The sequence below is a fragment of the Tyto alba genome, unplaced genomic scaffold (assembly GCF_018691265.1).
Source record: "Tyto alba isolate M040663 unplaced genomic scaffold, T.alba_DEE_v4.0 Super-Scaffold_1, whole genome shotgun sequence".
Taxonomy (NCBI): Eukaryota; Metazoa; Chordata; class Aves; order Strigiformes; family Tytonidae; genus Tyto; species Tyto alba.
Window position 1 is genome coordinate 30784938 of NW_024881261.1, and position 18588 is coordinate 30803525.

Sequence of the window (18588 nt, forward strand, 5' to 3'; positions counted from 1 at the left end):
AATGATCCACACTGCCTGCAGTTTGTGACAGCTTTTTTAAGCTTCCGCGATATGTGCATCACCCAGCCAGCAGGCACAGCACCGTGTACGCACGCCTGCAGAGACCGTAGCAGCATGCCACAGCAGGACCAAGAGGACTTGGAACACACCAGCGCTTCCTTTAGCTGTGGACCAAGGGCCACTTACCAGAACCACCTGACGTAACCCCGGCTGACAGCTCAGTTAAACAGAAATTGATGGCATTGCTGTAATGGAGTTATCAGTGACAGATACCCCCTATGCAGCTTCCAGGTCACACTCACTTAAGCAATGATAAACGAGCATGAAACACTGTTAGCACAAAACAAGATCATAAATATACAATTCTTAGTTAAAAAACCAAACCAAACCAAAAAAACGAAACAAAAAAACAAACACAAAAAAACCCCCACAAAACCAAATAACTTCAGACAGCTGTAGCATCTTGCAGTTTCCTTGATTTTATGGATGCTCTCACTCTTGTAAAAAATGTACCACAAAATAGTGAAAGGAGATTTTCTACAGATTTTAAAAAATGAATGTAAAAAAAACCCCCAGTCATCCATCTAGAGCAAATACTGCATCACCTCGCACTGGCTAATACACAGATACATCAGTGAACCTCAGAGTTTATAATAGCTTTTGGTATCCCAAGGTCTGACATCCATCTGTCTGTCCTTCTGTCATAGAAAGCTGCTTCGGCTGAGAGGATGCAGCCTGGAATGTAAATGTCAGAAGTTGTGAAATTCAGTTGTCTGGGACTCCCCTATCCAAATACAAAGGGGGAAAGCCAAGGGTTTGCAATGGAGAAAAATGGGAAAAGTCCATGGGGAAGCAGCCCTTGCAATTGGGCTTTATTCCTAAGGAGTCATCTCCACAGGCTCTAGTTGCTTTTAAGTATTAGCAAAGCATACTCCTGAGGGTGTTTGCCAATTAGTTAGATCAGTGACAGCTTGGGACAGGAGAAACTGGCAGCTGCCTCCCCACTGCAGCAGCAGAGTGCGAGAGCACCTTCTCCTGCTTCCCCATCCCCAGGGATTTACAGGGTACAACGCTAAGGGCATCGACCCCCCTCTACCCAGTCATCACACTACCAGAAGTCTGCCTTCTCCAGCTTATCCACCACTCAGCCCAACTCCTCTGACAGACAGTGACACCATTTGGGCTGTTTACATGAGAAGAATCGAATCTAAACCCGAGAACGACAAACCCTGCTGGAGGACGAGGCCAGGCCGAGCAGGGGGTGGGCACCCCCGCTGCTCTGCGGCCCCGGCCCTGCCGCCGCTGTGCGAGACCACGTCCTCTAGCATTAACCCTGAAAGCTTTAATAAGCTTGGCTACATCTAAAGCCTTAGGAGCAATCAAATTGTATTTTATTCTAATTATCTGTAATGCTAAAAAATCGAGCTCCTTACTGGCTTAAACCAAGGTTTTTGAAAAACAGTTGTAAATCTTGTCCATTAGGATGATGTCAGCCCCACTTTTACAAACCATGCAAACATTTATGCAACACGATCGTTATTTATATCTTCCTAGGGCTTTATTTGCTTTTATTTAGTTATATTTCCTTCATGAAGTTCAAAGAATAACCGAACACTTACTTGCTTACCAAAAGCAAACGGGGAATTGAAATGTCTGCATATGGCTGTACACACATCGGAAATCTCACACTCATGCCAACACCCTTCTAATTTACAGTAGTAAATCCTTCCTCTTCACATTGCTACGCAGACCAGAGCAACCGCTACAGTGTCGTACAGGAAGAACAAATTACTTTGCTATATTCTGTGTGTCAAAGCAATGGAATTATTAAATTTACTGCTAGAACTATCTGCAGTATTGTGCCATGTACATTCAAATGTGCTCGCACTTCTGTGTCCTGGAAAGTATATCATGAGACAAAGCACACAATATTGCTTCGGTCAGAATTTTTTAATTGTATTCCTACAAAATCATGTAAACATTAGCATACAGGTCCAGAAAAATCAATATAATATAATGGTGCATAAACTGTAAGTTTAGAATAATGTCAGGAGCACTTCAACAGTTTATAAATTAATATATACAGCAATGGGTACTCATCATTATATAAGAACACCTCAACACTGAGGAATTTAGGTGCAAGAGCCATACAACTACAGAAGAGCTCTGACACCAAACTGGACTATGAGGCAATATAGCAGTCTGCATGACTGCCTGCTGTTGTTTCATATTAAGCACTCAATTTAGCTGCTAAAAAGTATAAAACAAAAGTTTTGGTAGGAAGGTTATTTTTATTTGAAATCATATAACAAACATCCCTAAAGTAATAAACAACCCCCCCCCCATGGAATACTCCATGAATAGGTTTCTAGAAGAGTGAAGCTGAAGCTTACTAGGCTGCACAAAGAGATGACTGGCCTCTCCATTCCATGCTACTTCAGAGCACCAAAAGGCAGCTCCAGCTAAAGAAAACATTTCAGGTAGTTCATAAATGGGGAGTGACGGGTAGAGGGAAGAAAGAAAGAAATATGCAGAGCACATATTGGGCTGATGCAAAATTCCTGCTTCCACATGCAGCATTCCGGGCAGTGTAGCTCTTTATTGAATTAGAAAGGGATGGGAATGTAACACCACTGTTAATTTGTTAACTGTGGGCTATTTTGCTTAAAAAAAAAAAAAAAAAAAAAACAGTCCCCAAAACTAAGAAAAATATAATCTTCAGCCTGTCTGTGATCAAAGTCATATTCAAAGTGTGCTTACATCATCACCCTTTGTCAGATCAGGGACACACAGTAGGATGCAGCAGGATACACCACTCTTACTCAGATGACACATTAAGCAGAAAATGACATATTTTCCTTTTCCCTGTCCATACAACCGTATTTTATAGGGGGGAAGAAATTCTATGGTAAACATATCCTAAAGAATTATCTCAAATTAAAGGCAATCTTATAAAAATCTCGGATATGAGTGAAAATATAGAATCCATAGAATGATTAGGACTATCCTGGAAACACTTGATACTGCAAAACCTCTCTTAACCGGATACCCTATAATATGATCTTCAGAAAATCCTTCCAGAATTCAATATATTTTTCTGTCTCTAGAGTTGAAGTAGAATTTTATGCCATCTTATTTTGGTACATTTTTCACACCTGACCAATCACTACCCTTATAATTAAAATTAATATTGCACTAATAAAGATGTGTTTGTTTACAACAAAGGGGAGGGCCATATCTAGTAGCCACCTAAAGTTTTTTTGCTGTATTTTCTTCCAGTTGTTTAGGAACAAATTCTGTTCACCTTTTCTATAGGAAATCCTGAGTTCTAAGGTGAAGAAGTTTGGCAGATAGCACCAATTTTCCATCACTTGCCTTAACTAACAGGGTACATTTATCATCAGCAATGCCTCTAGAAGCACTAACATAGTTGAACCTCAATGCCCAAGTAAGAGCTTATTATAAACCACTGCTGTTCCTATTGCCAGAATCTGAGCCAACACCGAAACACCAGGAGCAGGAGAAAAAGATTTCCGCTAACTCCGAGGACACAAGTTGCAAACCCAGAAAAAGGCCTAAAATACTAGCTCAGATCTCCCTTGTAATGGATGGAGGTGGACAAAACCACAGTCAGTGGGAAGAAACCCTTAAACCCCTGCTCCTGTCACCTTCCGAGCAACACGCCTCCAGGCTGCCCGCTCAGCGCTGACGCAGGGCGGCAGCACCCGCAACGTGTTCATACATGACCCGAACTCCCTGCTGCTGCTGCCCCCGGAGCCGCTCCAGCAGTGTGAGCTTTACTGCAAGCCAGACTGCCACCGACTCGCAGCATTTACCATGTGGTGTGTTTCAGGCCCGGAGAGGTTTTATCTGACATTAGCCAAAAGGATTTGTTGGTATCGGAGCCTCAGCTCACTACATTTCCTGCTGTGGTTTTCACTTGTACTGTTAAACTGGTTATAGCAACCATGACAGACCAGAAAACCTAAGACAGAAGAGGCTAAACTTAGCAATGTGGGCTTAAACGTAAACCGGGTTTAAACTACTCATAGACAAACATTTAATTGGATTGGCCCTGTACATAGTCCTGGAAAAGTTTTATATCACAGATGTATCTGCAGTTTTGTGTAAACTATTATGTACTACAGCAACACTCATTTGGTATTCACAGAGATAGTAATAGCACAGTTTTTACACATCTTTTGCCCTCTCTTCATTCTTGTCATTTCCATGCCTAGTAAGACACAGGTGCGAACTCCTAACAAAGCCTCATGTTCTTATCTGCAGCCTGCAGACTTTCCTCCCACTGATGCACAAGTGATTTCCACTTCCTCGCTCATGTTATCCCATGGGTATCTCACACTGCGATAAAGGAGAACCGATATGACAATACAAATACAAGTAGCAGACCTTAACTCAAATGATGTCACCAACAACAGTGAACCTTCGAGAAACTTCAGACATACTCACGTGTCTAAGACCTTGTTCAATGTTGTAACAGATAGCACCAATAATATTGTATTGAAGAGTTTCATATAAAAATGTTTCCATCTGCCTCTAACTTTGGTTACATTTCTCATTTTCCCACCTTCCCGTACTTGGTTTTTTTCTCTACTTCTTCATGCTAACTTTTATGTCTGATTAAATAAAGACAATGCAGTTGTGAAATGCATTATAGCTCCTCCAGAATACTTCAACTTTTAACCATTTATTTTAAAAAAATAGTAATATTTAAACCAGGACATTTTAAGTTAAATGAATGAAAAAGTTGATAAGAGCAATTAAGGTACCGTGGCAGACTTAGGGAGTAATCAAATTATGACAGTTTTCAGTGAGAACAGTCATTACAATGCTTCTCTCTAAAATCATCTCAGGAGTTTACACGGCTGCCTATACTCCAGCAGTAAGCCTATATGAGAAATCAAGGCAAATGAATACGGAGAAATCTCAAGTCTTTCAATAATCTCTTGACTAAAATACAAATGTGTACCAAAATCTCCTGCTTAACAAGGTATAATACAAACCAGATTTACCAGAGAAATCTTTTCTGTACACACTTGAACAAGGTTTTCATGTATGAAACCATCAAACAAAAAATCCTGTCTCTCAATGGTGGTTTTTTTTTTTTTTGTTTGGGCATTATACATAATTACCAATGCAGTCAATATACATTAAGTTAAGCCAATGCATACATTATACCCAGCAATTCACACAATATACCAGTGGGAGGAGATGAACAATATTCTGATCAAATACATTTATTTTAATCCTCAAAGCACAACCCTTTTTCTTCATCATCATCATCATCAGTAGAATCTGCATAGGACTCAATGGTGTTGTATATGAAAGAGTACAGCTTGACATCTGGTCCTGAAGTAGAACAGCTTCTGCATTCCTCATTGTAGTATCTCAGTAACAGCCTATAAATATCCCCTTAAAAATAAAAAGAAATAATTAAAAAATGTGTAAGATCACACCATATGAAGAATGTACGATTGTAAGCGAAGACTAGAAATGTACACTCACACTAGGATAGTGGCTTAGAACATCTCTTTACATGAGCAGTGGAAGAAGTAGACAAACAAGGGGAATGTGACTGTTTCCAGGTTTGTTCAGAACATAAGGTGCACTCCCTCAACTTGCTGCAGGCTTTCTACACAAGTTAGCTGAACAATAGGCTTACATGTGTATTACTTACAAATGTATTGCCAATTCCCTAGCTTTGTGTTTCTGTCCCAGAAGTTAAAGACGTTTAACAATTACACTGGGGCAATGGAGACACTGCTTTTCTTGTATTGGTACTGGATGACACATCTGACCACGTCTCGCAGGATCAAGCCAGAACCACTATAGGACAAATCTGTATCAAGAATGCGTAAGCAGATTTTCCCTTTTTAAAAGATTTGAGTTACAGCAAACACTTTTGCAACCCTTCTGTCTACCATACATATCTGTATTTTCCAAGTTCTGGAGCTAACTTGCAAATGATTTAGAAAAGGATCCTAGAAGCCTTCTGACAGAATAACACTGCGCAACAGATCCCGAATCAGAAGAGTTCCCTACTCCAGAAACAGGTACAAATAAACTGAGATCCATTTGCTGGTGTTCAGGACTTGATGACAATAATTCTTACTGGACACTTTCTAGTTATAGACGTGTTTAAGTCTCCTTGATGCATGAAAAGATTTCTTTATGCTCACCAATAGTTTGGCCCTTCTCACAGAGAAAAGTGTGCATGCTGTAAATATCCCGCATCAGCTCCACATCTCCAAAGGTAAAATAAACAACATCACGTCCAGCCTCAGCAGCTGCCAAAATCTGTATTAAGGCTGAAACAACAAAAAAGGCTACACATGTGAATACAGGATAAAACAATTTGCTGAAAGGAAAAACACAGCTTAAGTTTACAGCGAATAATCGTACTACCCATCTCCAGGTAAACACTGCAATGCAATTTAAGCAGTAAGTAGGTAAGTATACTTCCACTTTTAAAACAAAGTAAAGTACGCTGCAGCTCACAGTGTTGAAGTATTCTGCTAGAGTCACTGGTGACAACCACCCTTACTTTCCAGTTTAAAAATCAAAGGGGTTTTTTGGTCTGTGTCCACCCAAGTAGCATGCAGCCATTAGTTATCCCTTAAACGTGCACAACAGCGTAAGACAGAGCACCATCTTACATCCTGGTTTAAGCTGCTTGCATCGAGCCACAAATAGTGGGGTAAAAAGCATCCATTAGCACATCACAATTCCCATCCTCTGCCACCGTGCAGAAGGAATGGAGCCAACCCTTTCGCTAGGTAAGTTCCACAAAGCAGGAGCTGACCCAACTTTTAGCTCCCAAGAGGAGATCCATGGTCCTGCAGCCTCTTACTGTGCAATTTAAGTTATCCATCTCACCTATAAGAGAAGTAAGCAGCATGAAATATGATGGCCCATTCTGACCTATAAAAAAAGTGAGTGGCAATGCCAGCAATGCAATTCAGGTTATTTAACTTCCAGCTTTACGTTTAAACCCACTGGACGAAGCTGCATCCCAAGTTCTGTCAATGGCTAACTTTACAAAATAGGCTTTGTTTTTCTATATGGGGAAAAAAATAACCACAAAACCAAAAACCACAAACAAAGATTTTTGAAGATTCATCTTGAGAAATCATCCAGAGTACTGATTAATGGTCCAGCTGAGCCAAGCTAATGACCCACTGCAACTGGAGAAAGTGGCTCCGGTCCAGCTACATTTTCTCCCTTTTCACCCACCTCCTGACTTTTCTGCAGCCCTCAGGTGCTCAGACAATTCCATTCACCAACCTGGCAGAACAGTTACGCAACAAAAGAATAAAAGCTAATTGTTTTCTGCCAGGTGAGCAGCTGAATTGGCCGAGTGAAGGGTTTGCTGAAGGCCAGGGCTGATGCAAGGGAGGGCACCAGACCATACAGCCAGGAACAGAGAATGGGAGAATTAAAAACAGAACCCTTTTAGGTAAGCACCAAACTATTAGAACAACTCAGCTTTTTCACGAACCAGTACTGTGAGGCTGGAGTGCCACAGACGTGTGCAATCACAAATTCATTTCAGGTAATGTTACAACAGTCCAAATAATGGGCCCCAGCAACTACTTAATCTATTGTGGCTTATCTTACTTCAGTCTATGGGTGCAGTTCTGATATTAATTCTTTCTTTTTCTATCCAGTAGAGTTAATTAAAAATGTGATTAATATTGTCTTTTTAAAGATTAATTTTAAATAAAATAGTGTACATACTGCATTACCACCTGCTAACAGAAACCAAATAAAAAGCCGTTCATAGCTCAGTTCAAGAATGTTTCATGTTTTTAAACAGAGACCTAATAAAATACTGCACTCTTTAATCAAAAACCCCCTCTTGTAAACCCATAGCTAAAATTATAAATTACATGATCCACATGTGAAATTAATCTCAATCTGGGAATGATATTTTAATTAAACTACCGAACCAGCTGTGGATTTGGTAAAGCTTCAGTAGTTAAGCTTTTAAAGGGTCTAATTAACTAGCTTGCATAGGGGAACAGAACGTAATGAATCTTATTATTCATTCCAAACAACTAATGCAGTTTCACTTTACAGAAGATATTAAAAATATCCCACTGTTTATTTTGAATTGCTGTAAATCTTATGAAATGAGGGTCAAAATTTCTGTCAATAACCAGGCTTCAGAGTCTCCTGGGCATTAACGATATGCAGTACCGTGCAAAACTTCCGTGCTACTGATAACAGAAGAGCATCACAGGAAGAGCAACAGAGCCTGTGGTACAGGGGTCTGGAGGGATTTGGCTCTCCTGCACCTCGCACCCAGCCGATGTGACCACCAGTTAACGCGTCTGGACTCGTACCTGAAGAAAGGGCTGTGCTGACACACCTCCTTCTACCACCCAGCCAGGGCGACAGAGATTTTAATACAAATCCCTCCGGGGCCACACCTGGTCCAGTCCCTTCTCTCCAGCAGAAGGGACGTTACCGCCGGGGACTGTCCGGCCCGGCGGGGGCGAGCGGAGCGGGGCCCCACACCCGGCGGAACGCCCGGCGCGCCTCGGGCCGCTGCCGGCTGCGCCAGTTCTGAGCGGCTCAAGTACCACGGGCAGCACCGTGGTATCGCACGCTGTTACGCCAGGCAAGAGGCACGCTTTTCTCTCCTTCCACTAGTCCCATGAGAGTCTTTTTAAAGCTGATGGCAGTCTTCCTATTGAAATTTATCTTCTCCGATAAATAAGAACACCAATACAGCTAAAGAGTACTTTTCCACAATCATTATAAGTTAAATTCATTTATTCATGAGATGCCTCAGCAGATCATCTCCTTTGCATTTTCAATAAAGCAGCACTTTTCCAGTCTTCAGACGGTTGCACAGAGCTCCTGCAGCTAGTAACTGTTAAATTATCTGGTCTGAAAGGCAAGACAAGGTCTTCCAACTTCTCCCAATTACATAAACATACTTTTTTCAGTACTGGAAGTCTTAAGTTTATACTAAACTTTTGTGGAAATATCCCTAACTTAGCTGGAATCTGTCTTGTTTATGTACCAGGTCTTTAATTTATAAAGCTAGATTATTTTTTTCCTCCCCTAAGGTGACTTTAGTTTTTGCATCATCTGTGACCTTCAGTGAAGCAATATTTTTATACGCAATCACCTTGCTTTAATTCATGACAAAAAAAAACCCACAATAAAATATCGTAGTGCATTATGGCACTTATCCAGTTATATCAAATTACATCAAATACTTTGGTGGTTCTGAAGTCTGTTACAGATGTAGATACTACTTCTGAAAGGATAGGGGTGTATATTTAAGAACATTAAATGTAAAAGCAAGATTTTAAACTATGAAAATGATTTTGTCATTGCAACACACTGTCAAGCTTGCATAGTGAACAGAAACTATTCATTTGGGTTCAGAGAAAGTGTGATATTGATAATCTCCAAGTTTTCTAAAACACATTCAGAAATGAAGAATTTATGACTCCCTGTGACGTGTAAAAGGTTATTCCCCAGTGTAAGAAATTTCCTTATAATGAAGTGAAACCATTGAGAGAATTTGCAGTTCAGAATAACCCTATACAGTATTTTAGAACAAAAGGGAGAAACACCTTTAGCACTTATGACTGTGAAGGGAATATCTGTGAACTAGAAAAGACTGTATTTGGTTATCACACATCAAATGCAACTCTATTCTGGCAAAAACACACATGACAAACTAACGTACTCTTTTTATAGCTCATCGTTTACACAAAAAAGAACGAAGCCATCTTGTTCCTAGTCAGCATCAGCTTGAAGAAAATCATCACATACTAAATGACTAGCTCCATATCCCACAGCACATCACCATCATTTAATTCTCTTTATTAAGTATTGATTTTTACAAAAAGAGTAACTTAAGTGCAAGTTAAACTAATGTCTGTCTTTGTAAGATCTCCCAAAAGAAGAGTAAAAGATTTGAGACTACACACATAAATGTAGATTTTGTAACAGTAGCAGTGCTGTAACTTGCTGTTGGGTTAATTCTCGCATACTTTGGGAAAAAAAACGAGGCTGATCCAAAACCAAAATAGAAGATACACAAATGAAAGCTCAAACTAAAATATTAAGTTAAAATAAAACTGAGAGAATGTTCAAATCTTTACATGCTCATGTTCTGCCTGGAGTTCATATCCAAGTTACGAATCCCCACATCTCACAGCTTTTTTCTTTGTCTACATCAAAGACTTGTCTTCTGGGATACCTCACTGAATGGACTCAGCTCGGGTGGTCTTGGCCAGCATACTTCAGTTTTAAGCTCTGACCAATGGGGAGAACAAGTAAAGCACTGCAATGAACAATCCCTATTCTACAAGTCACATCCAGTGTTGAACAAATAACGTCTTAGATCAGATGAGCCATACTTTTATCAGAAACCCATCCATTAAAAAAAACCCCAAAAAACAACACCAAAATATGGGATACTACAGTTCAGATCCAAGAGGAGGCCTTATGCAAATCAAAGCATTTATTAAATCTTCCTGACATCATCATAATCAAGTATGATCAGATCCTGCAGTAAATACTACTTCTGCTATTGATGATCTGCACTTGGCAGCCCATTTTATCTAATGGAAATCAGAAAACAACTGTCAGGAAATCAATGAGCATTAAGAAAAATAGATGCTCAATGAATAAAACACATTAAGAAAGAAAACTAATGAAGCTGGTAGCCTGATGATTGTTTGTCTCAATGTAACTACCTAAAGCTGTTCTGAAAAGCAAATTTTAAATACTCTCCAAATGTTTGAAAACAACAAAAATGTAAATTTCTACTTAGAACTATATGACTCAGGATATCAATTTAAATGTCATGATCCACCAGTTCTTGACTTGATGGGAAGAAGTCTTAAACTAATGTAGGCATGTGATATCTGCTGCATTATAAATACTCTAATTAAAAATAAAAGAACATGAGAAAGTGAGTGATATAGCAGACAAGTCTGGAAAGAAAGAAGCATGTCTGAGTGACTAGAACCCTTTCTGGCATACAGCAATACGTTAAGGAGCAAAACTAAACATTAAGCATTGCCAACAAGTTTGTGAAGCCTTAAGAGTTACCAGGTACTTTAAACAGCTTTTCAGAGATATGAATTTTAGGCATAATCTAAAAAGACTCCTCCAGAAAGGTCAACTGATTTCTACGCCTAAGAACTGCAAGGAACATGTTCTTTTGTGAACTAATACTGCATGTCCGTGCTTTTCAAGGTTTCAGTGCTACAGCTCCCTGTAAACCCAGGGTTTCACCATACTTACCTCAAACTTTAAACTGAAAATAGCACATAAAAGCGGCATGCATTTTTATTGTTAAAGGCCACATTACTCACGGCCTAAAGATCAAAACTGATGAAGCAGTTCTATGGACTGTTTAACTATTACTCCAATTCTTGGCTAAAATGTATTAATGCAAACAAACCCAAAAAACGTACTTAAACAAAAAACATATGGCCAAGAATCAAAATCCAAGTTATTTGATTAATTTGGACATTACTGCTACAATTTACCTTTTAATCGGGAGTCTCCTCCAAAGGCACCACATCCCCAGTTTCCTGTGGCTATTGCAGAGAGATGTTGAGGTGGAACATTGGGTCGAGAGAAGCCACAGTAGGCCTGCAGGCAGACAGGAGTCAGAAGAGGAAGCTGACAGGCAATCCAGTGCAGTATTTTCAAACAGTAAGATGATAACAATAATCAGTATTGTCTTCTAGCAATATCAAACTCACACTACTTCAATATACCATCCATCTTCCTTTAAATTTAAGGTCAATCACTAAATAAATTAAGGCAAGAAGAATTTTGCCTTATTTGGATCCGAGTTAAAAATTAGAAATGGGTGCTGACTCCTAGTGATTTCATCACAGCTACAGTAAACTTTTCAGGATAGCCAGAGCACAGAATAACTTTAACAGTAGATTATATCATGTTTGTTGCTTTCTGGCCCATTTAGCATACATGACAGCTCAACTGCTGTGTCCAGTATTACTAAAATTCCTCCAAACTGAAAATAAGATACAGAATAGCATCTTAGAATACAGGTCTAATGCAATAAATGAGAGTAGGAGGAAGAAGTGTGGTATTCACTAAGAAATCTTGAGTAAATGCAGGTGCTTCCATGTATAGAAAAAAAGATAAATTTGGAAATTTTTTTTTTCAACAGTACAAAAGTTTATTTAATTGGTACAAGTTTATGGTACTGACTGAAGTACCCACAGTTTCACTCCAACCTGATCTAAGCTGAAAATTCAGACTTCTGTTCGTTATAATTTCGCTGGGTACCATGATTCAGAACTTGTATAAGGAGCACTTACAAATCATCAGGTGCATGCAGCTTCTTGAGCTCTTTTAAGTCAGTTATTAGAGTGCTTAATGTCCAAAGCACAGTTTAACGAAACTAGTGGGCCAAGCAAGCTAGTACTTTGGTTGTGTGGACAATAATTCTTCAAACTCCATCCTCCCAGTGAGGGAAATGGATTGGTGTTGCAACAGGATGACCTTTTTTTTTTCAGCTTTTACTTAATGGTCATGTATTTCTCAACTCTCCAGGACACAGAGAACAAAAACTGTCTCAGACACAGCAAGAAAGCCAGCAAATACTTGGAAAGACTTTAGCAGCAAAGAAGAAAAAAATTTAAGTGCTCCCTATGATTTTTCATAGCAAATAAAGGATTAAGATAAAACTGATCACTTTTTAAGAAAAGAGACAATGCACCAATATTTTCAATAGGTTTCACCTAGGAATACAGGAATCTGAAAGCTTTCTGTGCAGTTTTAAAGAAGTTGCATCCATATGGGAAGCAGAAGAGCTGTTCTTTTTGAACTACAGAAGTTAATCTGATTTTAAGTTGTACACAACTTCTAAATAATGAGATACCATATATTTGAAGTTGTGTGATGTTTACAATTGGTTTGTTTTCATATAAAACTGTTACATATACTTCTCACAGTTAACACTGTTTGAAACATAATCGTTCTGCATACCATAATTCTTAGGGAAGCATTTCTTGCCAAATACAAAACCGTAGCTTTTTTAAAAATTGGTGACTATCAATATAGGCTTAATGACATTTGTGAGTGGGATTGCAAGCCCAATTGCAAGTCAGTTGTTCCTTAGGATTTGGAAAGTGGAGCCTGCAACTGAAAAAATTAATGCTAGTGAGAGTCTTTATTAGGCAACCATCTCAAGGGTCTAGCAAGGATGAAACAGTGACATCTCTTACACGTATATCTGCAAATCTTAATGCTGAAATCCGATACAATGATTTTTTTTTTTTTTTTTAAATTCTGAACAGCTGACTTCAGACCATATTAATCTTATTTTATGAGTATGGGTAAAACCAGAAACAAGGGTCAGCTTCAGGCAGCTACGTTTATAGAAAACTAACCGAGAGCGAACACCTGCTTCTTTAAGACAACTGGATCTTATAAAGGAGAAATCATATAGACTTATAAGAAAATACAGGTTATAAGAAGAATCACTTTGAGTTGCTTCAATCATTTCCTAATGTCTAACAAAGTAACAGACCAAAGAACCTCTGGATACTGAGCTGTGTTGTCTACTAATTCATAATACACTCGTATTTCAAAGCCTGTGTGCATATACTGTGCTTACTGAGTCCTGATTTATTAAATTGTAACAGAAAGAGGTGCTGCTTATTCCATCAACTTGTTTTCACCCACAGAAAAAAAATCTTACGGTTAATATTAATTTTAAGTCAAACTGAAAAAAACCCACCAGAACACATTAAAAAAAAAAAAAAAAAAAAGATTTGTTAAAATACTATAGAACTTCCAATAAATTTAATGAAAATAAAATCAGGCTTAAATTTTTTTTAAAATACCAATCAACCTCATCAAACAACATCAGCCAAACCTACACACTGTAGAAAAGATGCATGGATCTACTGTAATTTATTTTAAAAATCCAAGCCCCATCAATAATATTGAAAATTGTAGGCAGATCATAAATTCACTGGAGTAGGTAATTTTAATTTTGTACTGAGATATCACTGAAGTTTACACAAAATTTATTTACTGTCTTTTTCAGGGCTAATTTCATTACCAACCATGAAGAAACAAGATGATGAATGTTACTTTAGTCAAGATGCTAAGGTTTTATAACTAAATTAAATTAGCCCTTCAGTCCTGTACATCATTTCTAGGAGGAGAAAAAAAAAAAAAAAAAAAGGTTGAGCTTTCAGGTATATTCCTTTTCTCTTTCTGGCTGAGAATTAGAAGCACACTGCCTTGTGTTATAATTTATGTAAAATGCATCCTCTATTATTCTATACCCTCCTGTACTACAGAAAGCAGAGGACTAATAACAGTAGTATTTTGCCCTTATATTTAACACCCTAGCTAAAACAGAGGCCCACAGCATCTATTAATGTAGAAGCACACTAAGCAGGCTTTATTGTTAGCATGTTTTGAACCCAAATATAAGCACACTAATATAGTAAAACTGTATAAACATTCTTGTACTCAACTGCCTGGTAAAAATAGCACTGCCGTTGCTATAACAGGCCACAGACCTTTCACCACCTATGCCTTATACTAACTATGTGAGGCCCACATTCTGGCCCATTAGCCTTCTTACTAGCTTATGAGAATTCATGATGTGAACTGGAGACTGATACCAGGCATCTCTTGTTAGGAGATAAAATTTATGCATGGGATAACAGCAAAGGCCATGAAAACACTGGCACAGGTTGAAAGCTAAGGCCTCAGAACTATAAACAGCTCACTATGGCAATTACTAGTCATTAAGTACAACCACAAGAGCCAAGAAAAGACTGCTTTAGCTTCAAGAAAAGAAGCAGCAGCAAAGCAAGAAGAGAAACAAGTAACATGGAAATCTCAGCCATGCAACACGACAAAGCACCTGCCATGGCTTGGGAAAGAAACCCCATGTTCCCAAACACTGCAGCACACAGCCTCGGGGAAGAGGCCAAGGGCTGGGAACAACCTAGAAACTCATTTAAGGGCAAGTTCCGAAATTAGGGAGGGCAAAGGAAAGAAAAAGGATGCCCGCCACAGTTCCAGCTTCTATTGTCAGAGAGCTCTTCAGCCTGGCAACTTTGATGACTCAGACTACCAAGGGCCATAGCCACTGGGGCAGTGCAGTTTCGTATACACACAGCAAACGTAGAGTGACTGACTGCTTTGAATACATAGTGATAATGATTAAAAATGTGTAAGAATTATTAGTAGGAAGTGTGCTGTTTCTGAATGTCAGTCTAAAAGTTCTGATCCTTTAAACAGAACTGGCCTGATTTATTAGTCTTCTGAACACCCTCATCACTGTGAGCTCTAACTGGCACGTATATACACATATTCAGTTGCAACAGCCCTTACAGCTATCGTGCAAATAAAGATAGATCCAGCTGTTCATAAATCTTCTATCTCAAGAAGACATCAATATAAAGAAAAGAAACTCCCAGGCAATATGGCAATACCCCAAGAACAAACAAGAAAGGTAAAAGAAAAGCAACTGGCACCATATTTATGAGCTATCACCACGTTAAAACATGAGGCAACCCCTCCTCCACCTTGACTGTACGGCTGAGTAGGATTCAGAACAGCAAATCATGGGAAGAGAACTTAAAATCATAATTTAGAAGCAGGACAGTGAAGAGTTAACAAAATGTATAACCGAATTTCATTTGTATTTTTGGAAGTTAAATAAAATACACCTTCAAATAGCATATCAAAGATGAGTCATCTTACTTGACAAGCTTCTGCTTTAACACTGGACAGCAAAACCCCAAAGCACACCTTTTAAGGGACACAACTGAGCAAGAACTTCCTTAGCTGAAGACAATAATACAAAAATATTTGAAAAGGTACTATAAACATCAGACTGCAGGCCGTTGTAAGAAGGTACTGGCCTTGTTGAGCTCTCTTCTGATTTTCTCCGGACCAAACTGATCAAGGAAACGTCTGAAGTGAAATGCATCTATAGCAACAATTTCAGTGTAGCGTCGCTGCCATTCATCCCTAAAATTGGATGGAGGAGAAAAGTAGATAACATTAGTTGATTAATATCAGCCATATAATCACGATGCAAACTGAGTAATTCTCTGCAGAGCTTCTCTGTTAGAAGCTGCTAGAAAGGTGAGCTCCTAACAGACAATGGAACACTTCCTTTCTCTATGGGTTGGGAATGAAAGCAGCATCAGACATGAGACAGGTCTCCCTATAAATTTAGAAATACTCTGGCTAGACTTTGGACATAAGCATGAAACAAATCTAATTACATATCACTATTTATTAAGTACGGAAGAATATCGCAAGGTCACAAAAAAATACTTTGGCTCCCTGTCTTCCCCCAACATTTAAATGATAGTACATTGTGTATGTCTCTATACCAGATGAATAATTTTGCTCATGCACTATGATAACATTGTTGAAGAAATAAATTCAAGACCTCAGAGCTTTCTACTCAGATTCATGATATTAAATCTTATTTTGCCACACATCAGCTGCACTGTGACACCCGAGGTATCATTATCAAATCTGTGAGATTACAATCCACAGTTCAGTCAGTAGCTTAAAAATCTGAATTACATACATATAACTGCAAGAGATGTTAGTTGAAGAACTGACATGTTGGTAAGTACCATTTATTAGCATTAATAATAAAACTTGCTTAGCTTGTTGGGTCTACTGAAGAGAGCAGAATCAAACAGTCAAATTCTCTATTAAGGCAAATGCTAGGAAATACTTAAAGCACTAAGTTTTCAAAATGTATAACACTTATTTATTCCTCACTTGAAATATTTATGTGGAACTTTACCTTGGGGTCTTATCTTCGTGGCTTCTAGCCCACCGGTAAGTTTCTGCATAGCCTGTGTACTCACTGTACTGCTCAGTACCTGAAACAAATGATTTTCCACATTACATATAAAATATGTACTATTTTTTCACTTGGCAAATCTTCCATAGGAATCACTGCTCCTAAGTGAACACACAATTCTAGGAAGCAATGAAAAATTGCGATTTCTATCTGCACCAAAAATATAAGATCTTCTTGTAACCAGTAGAAGCTGTTTTGCTTACACAGACGATGTGCAGTAACCACCACAGAACATTACAAGCCCAGATCTACGTATGCTGTCCAGCATAATGCATGAAGATAGTGTTCAACTTTGCCACTCTCAAGTTCAATAGCTTCTCCATAAACTGCCTGTCATCTTCTAAAAAAGTTTTACTGGTTAATATCTGGTTAACAAAAACTGTGAGCCTTTGTGACACCAGAATTTTGCTTTTCTTTTTTTGAGGCTACTACCTGTAAACACCATGATAAAAGAGACACTCCACTATTGAAAATGTGGCAACCCTACTTCATCACAATTTAGTAAGCATCTGGGCTGACAGTTTAGGAAACACAAGAAGAAAAATACAAAGAGATTCAAAGTGTATGTGGTGAGCTGTATTTTTATACATTTTATTTCTCTAACAAAATTAAAATCCGTAAAGCCAAAGAAAACCCTGATTGTCAGAAACCAAGCAGATATCCTGGTAACATGCCAGTGTTACCCAGTTTGTTGTCCTACAGTCTCTTGAAGGCACCCCTACACAAGGATAGGCAGGGCCATTAGGCTTCCTATTCCATTGCCCAATACACCTCTTCCCCTTGTTATCATTCTGGTTTACATGTGTTCAGCATGATTTCCGCACTATGGTTCCTAACACATATTTTCAGATATCACAGCAATTTATGGCACCAAAAGGACCAAAAGGCCACTGCTCTCAGCTGTGGCGGTGAGTACCAAGAAGCTACTTCTGTAAAAGCCTGAGGACCCACAAAACCATGGTCTGGAACATACTTGGCTGCTCTGAAAAAGTCAAGCAGGCTATCTTGGCAAGCATTAAGCAAGATGTAAGAAAGTAGCTCATTAAGAGCTCCGGTAATATTAGCTATTATGCTTTGCTATGCCAACTCCTTTTCAAAGGTTTATCCCAAGACCAAGAAGAGCAGCATTTTAAATGAGAGTAAGGATCTTAACTTATCTAAAAGGCTGCCTTTCACCTCGTTTTACTGAACTTCAGGACCTTGTGTCAAAGCCTTGGGATGCACAAATGCTTCAAAGAAATACGCCTGAAATAATGCCACATACTTGCTTTCAGTAGTCTCAAGCATAGAAAACAAGCTGTTAAAAACTGTTTAAAACGATGCATATATTTCAAGACATTTTTCCCATTCACCCAAATTAATTTTAACTGAAAAGACTTATCAGCACTTCTTTAACTCATCTGCCCTATTATCTACTCATTATTTGTTTAGATTTGTCTAGATGATTAATGACACTAAGAGCACACAAATTCCACTCAAGGCTATTTTGAAACTTTGCTATGCAAAATGAGTGGGATGGTAAAAGATTCCTCACCAAGAATTCACTTCCTGTTACAAAATCAAAGTCCAAAAAAATTGTGATGGCAGAATATGCCTATATATCCACATACATCCATGCTCTCATACAAAGGACAACTGTGAGCAGCTTAAATATTCAGAAGTCAACCTTCTAATTGAATTGTACACTGTCAACC

The 18588-nt window shown here is 38.6% G+C and overlaps 1 protein-coding gene across 3 annotated transcripts in view; it reads right to left on the reverse strand.

The window, feature by feature from the left end:
* Window positions 1-2271: 2271 nt before the first annotated feature.
* Window positions 2272-18588, reverse strand: part of PARG (poly(ADP-ribose) glycohydrolase) — a 69436-nt gene continuing 53119 nt past the window's right edge. For all 3 annotated transcript variants that reach the window (XM_042787183.1, XM_042787169.1, XM_042787177.1), the window contains 5 exons: window positions 16835-16913; window positions 15927-16035; window positions 11547-11652; window positions 6201-6329; window positions 2272-5433 (listed from right to left, as the gene is read on the reverse strand). In XM_042787183.1, the coding sequence (XP_042643117.1) occupies window positions 5264-5433; window positions 6201-6329; window positions 11547-11652; window positions 15927-16035; window positions 16835-16913 (593 nt within the window). In that variant the 3' untranslated portion in view covers window positions 2272-5263. The remainder of the gene's footprint in view (window positions 5434-6200; window positions 6330-11546; window positions 11653-15926; window positions 16036-16834; window positions 16914-18588) is intronic.